This window comes from Palaemon carinicauda, chromosome 2 (genome assembly GCF_036898095.1).
Source record: "Palaemon carinicauda isolate YSFRI2023 chromosome 2, ASM3689809v2, whole genome shotgun sequence".
NCBI lineage: Eukaryota > Metazoa > Arthropoda > Malacostraca > Decapoda > Palaemonidae > Palaemon > Palaemon carinicauda.
In genome coordinates, this window is record NC_090726.1 from 21,592,034 (window position 1) to 21,597,033 (window position 5,000).

At 43.2% G+C, this 5,000-nt stretch overlaps 1 protein-coding gene across 1 annotated transcript in view; it reads left to right on the forward strand.

The window, feature by feature from the left end:
* LOC137615404 (uncharacterized) overlaps positions 1–2,550 on the forward strand; it is a 90,081-nt gene extending 87,531 nt beyond the window's left edge. The window contains exon 3 of the mRNA XM_068345272.1: positions 2,235–2,550. Coding sequence (XP_068201373.1) covers positions 2,235–2,550 — 316 coding nt within the window. The remainder of the gene's footprint in view (positions 1–2,234) is intronic.
* Positions 2,551–5,000: the final 2,450 nt, after the last annotated feature.

Here is a 5,000-nt window from a genome sequence, read left to right on the forward strand (position 1 = left end):
TACTTGGAGTTACTCTATAGAGAAATCTCCTTGTAGTTAATACTGAGGGGAGGCAACAGCATTTGCTAACAGGGGTACACAAGTATATATCTACTACTATCCCTTTATAGGTTACTATCCTAAGCTACTCTATTGTAAAGGACATTTGCATGTTGTTTGTCAAGGAAATAATCCATTGTATACTCATTTGGTTTTCCTTTCTTTACAGGAGGAACACCAGATACCTTGTGCTGCAGTCCTCTGAAAGGCCAAGAGTAAGTATTTTTACGGTCATAATACTGGCAGGTTTCATGCCCCCTGCAATATTATTTCCGGATCCCTACATTATTGGAACCCACAGGTTTGCAATATATGTCGGACATTAATGTCCGAAGGTTTTGAAAATCCCAAGTCTACAGAGACTAGGGATACAGCTCAATATAAGTTACGCAACTGGGTGAGAGGCTTTCAAAAGATCTCTCCGTGACCTTTCCTACCTAATGATGGGATGCGTAAGCTACTATTTCCGGAAGCAAGTGAGGAAACAGTAGTGCCTCAGGAGCTAACTACATCCCCTGATGGCCAGAAAACCTTTGGGATTAAGGGCAAGAAATGCCCCAAGGTAGAAGAGGAAAATGTTGCGTCGGAATTTCCTCCGCCTGTGCCGGCTTCAGAGCCATCGATGTCGACATCTTCGTCTTCTACCCCTAATTTGGATAATGTGGTACAATTATGTATCCAACTGAAGAATCAAATAGAGAGCAGGAAGTAAAACGCAAGATAGATCCTCGTAAAGTTTCTTTTGTCGCTTCCCAGGGGTCAGTCAAACGACCCATGAATCAAGACTTACCAACATGCTCCATAACCAATCCCTGGAGGGTCCCGGAGCAGATGCCGATTTCAAATGGCAATCTCTGCATCTCAGAGAAAATAGGTGCTGTTCCTTTGGACAAAATTCAATTTTGGCCAAACTTTGATGCTTTCCCTAATTGTTGGGTTTGACTGAAGTACGAACCAAAGTCAAGAAAAGGAACGGAACCAAAGGAGGTCTTGATTCTCGACCATGATAAGGTACAGACTATCCTTTCAGGTAGTCTAAGAAAGGAGGGCTATTCAGAGTCGAAGGTATTCTCACTGAATAACGGACACCCTTCCTTTCTAGCTCCTACTTCACTCTCATTTCCCTTTATGGGGAAGGCATTTACTTCTGTTGCCAAAGCGGTAGAGGCGGGTAAGCCATGTCCCACACTCGAAGAGTGCAAGCCTTTGTCACCAGCTTTTCCCGGACAGGAAAAGGATTGGAAGGAAGTCCATTTGACATTTTCAGTAGGAAAATTAGTCAAGGACATCGCAAGTCGACAATTCAAGGTATGTATCCCTAAATTATCTAAGTTGCTCTTGTGTAATGAACAGGAGTCAAAGGAGAGACTTGCGATATCCCTTTCTCTACAAAACTACATAGAGTTGTGTTCAACCTACGAGAGTACCCCAGACATGCTCATGGTCATAGCCAAAATGCATATGGCTATCTGGGTGAAGGACCTTTACGCCTTTATGAAGGCTAGGAGAGCATGTAGAGAGTTTGTGTTCGCTGATGCAACAGTAAAACACGAAATAAGGAAGCTAATATCTTCCAACATCTGTGGTAAAGACCTCTTCCCACACGAGGTCACTAAGGAAGTAATTAAGAATGCCACCATGGAGAACATAGGTCTTCTCCAAGAATGGGGCGCATTCCTTCAAAGAGAAAATCTTCTGTGGTTGTGGGTCCCCAACCAAAAAAGAAGATTGGAAATGCTGGAAATATCCGGGCTGCTCAACAACATCCCACTATTCCAGTGACCACGATGCTACCGGCAGATGGTCAAAAGTCTAAGCCTACTGACTACTCGAGGCATAAAGACGCTTCGGCTAGGAGGAACTTTCCCTCAGGATCGCAGGACCTTCGATACTTCGGTCCAAAGCCTATTCAAGATGAGCCATTGATGGGAAACAGAAATGTCCCTACCATCATTTCCTTACCTTCTCCTACAGTTCAAAACCCTCCTGGAGGAGTAAACCTGAGGGCTATAGAGCATACAGGTAGTAAGAAAACCTTAGCTCATCGAGTTCCAGGGAAGGCTGCTTCGTGTTCACGAGAAGGACTCAAGATATCAATGAGCCATTCTGAACTTGTCGCCACTCAACAAGTTCATAAAAAACAGCAAGTTCTGAATGTTAATCCTTCTGAACATGTGGACCTTGTTCCAATTAAGGGAGTTCTTAGTCTTGTCAGACCTGAAAGGTGTCCTTCAGAACCTTCCAGTCAACCACCCCACTCCTATCAACAGTAGAATTCATGTTACAGAGAGTAACATTCATCCTAAGGAAGATACGTGTCGGACTCACAGTTCTAAGTATCTTCAAAGGATTGACGAACTTAGTCACGTCAAATTCAAGCCTAGAAATAGTTCAGGTATTAATATACCTGATGAAGAGGCTGAAGTGGGCAACACCCGAAGTGTCCGGCCAATGTGCATTCAAGAGATGACCCGGTTCCTGGGACATCACGGATGCAAGATAGGCTTCTAGAAGTCTCAACTTTCTCCAGCTCAGGGGTTTCGATGTTTTAAAAAACCATCGAATCCCTCTGTCACATCAACTCTCCTCTCCTTTGCATATATAAAAGGAGCTCGTGAGGTCTGTCAAGAGATTCAGGTATTCAACAGGGAAAAGCGCTAAACTTTCCCCAGTTCGCTATAGTGACAGACCTGGTGCTAAGGGCACACTGGAAAGATGCGTTAAGAGCTTGGAGAAAACACGCATCAAACGCTTGAAGAGATCATAAAAAGACTGAGATCGGTCCCTCTTTAATCGCTTCTCTAACAGAAATTAGAGCACGAAAGTCCCTAGACTCTGCTAGTCCTTTCATGGGTGGGGAAGGCCCCTCCACACAGATCAGGCTCCCTACGACTGATCTGGGACACCGAAGCGATAATAAGACGTCACATTCGAACGTCTCATTTAGTCTTGGTGAAGTTACCGATCCCTCTCTTAAAGGGACGGCACCTACCAGCAGTTCATTTACAACTGATCCACGATGTGACGGTGGATACTCTATTTCGATACAAACCGATAGAGTTGGAATGGTCCGTGGGCGCAGACATATTCCCTCCCAGATGGGAACAAGTCCCGAAACTGCAATTCGACCTCTTCATCACGAGCGTCTATAAGAAACTACCTCGCTATATAGCCCCATACGAGGATCCTCTAGTGGGGCTGATAGACTAGATGAGCCTGGTCCTAGCTCTGACCCTAGGTATATTTCCGAAGATTCAGAAATTAACTACCTTCGTTTTATCACAGAGAACCCAAACCCTTCATTTCAAGATTTTCTCGCTCTAGCGGTTAGAAAAAGGTTTGGGATCTCAAAAGGCAATATAGAATTCTTAGAATAATACAAGGCCAAGTCAACTAGAAGACAATATGAGTCTTCCTGGAAAAAGTTGGTTAAGTTTGTCAAAGCAAAAGGACCGAAAGAAATTTCAATGAACTTCTGTCTGTCCTTCTTTGTCCACCTTCATAGCCAAGGTCTGGCGGCCAATACGATAAATACGTGCAAGTCAGCCTTGACTAGGCCTCTCCTATATGCCTTTCAAGTGGATCTGGCGAATGAAATCTTTAATAAGATTCCGAAGGTAGGTGCTAGGCTTAAGCCCGCGGTACCACCAAAGCCCATCTCTTGGTCTTTGGACAAGGTCTTACATTATGCCTCATCCTTGAACAATGAAGATTGTTCTTTTAAGGATCTAACCCAAAAGGTTATTTTTCTGTTCGCAATCGCCTCCGGGGCTAGAGTTAGTAAAATAGTGGCCCTATCCAGAGATGAGGGTCACATTCAGTTCACGGAAGTGGGAGAACTGAATCTATTTCCTGATCCATCCTTTCTCGCTAAAAACGAGCTACCCACTAAGAGGTGGGGTCCCTGGAGAATCTGCCCTCTGAAGGAAGATGTCTCTCTGTCCTGTAGAGTGTCTAAAGGTCTATCTTCGTAGAACTTCAGACTTCAGGGGAGGACAGCTCTTTAAAGGAGAAACTTCTGGATCAAATTTATCCCTAAAACAACTAAGGGCGAAGCTCACCTACTTTATTCGTAGAGCGGATCCGGACAGTACTCCCGCAGGTCATGATCCGAGAAAGATTGCTTCATCACTGAACGTCTTTCAGTATATGGACTTTGAGCGCCTTCTTTCATACACTGGATGGAAATCATCCAGAGTGTTTTACAAACACTATGCAAAACAAGTGCATGAACTGAAACACTTCGTAGTGGCGGCAGGTAGTGTATTGAAACCTGCCCCCTAATTACTGTAGTAAACAGTTTTTGGTTTGGGACCTCACATGTCCTCGCACATGTAACGGATGAGAATCATCCAGAGTGTTCTACATACACTATGCTAGACAAATCCATGATCTGAAGCAATATGTGGTGACGCCAGGTAGAATATTTAACCTGCCGTCTAATTCTACAATGAACAGCTAATTGACTGGGACTGTCAATTAAAGGAAGAAGAGGTCACCCTTCTTAGGTGTGACTTCTTTTAATTAAGTGTTACCATGATAACACTGGCTCTGTTCAAAATCCCAGGTGTGGAATTATACAGATAGCACTAGTGCTGGTGTACGAAGTACACAGTGCAGATACAAGTAACCAATACAGGAATTATGAAGAGAAATTGTTTTATAATTTTCTTCAGTCTGAGAATGGCATTCATCATTTCTTCCTTCAAGAAAGAAATATAGTCTCTGTACTTGTTACAGGTATAATCCCATTGTCATACTACATTCGTTTTACTGAACATTTTTTAGTCATTTATTAGTAATAAATGTCTATTAGAATGTAGTGCGTCCACCTTTGCCAGACAATTGTATGTATACATGCCAGAGTTCTTCAACTTACCAAAGTAAGTATCCCTCATATTTTTGTATGCGTCAAATAATAGATATAAGAGGCACTGATGTTATTTTAGCAAATATACAAC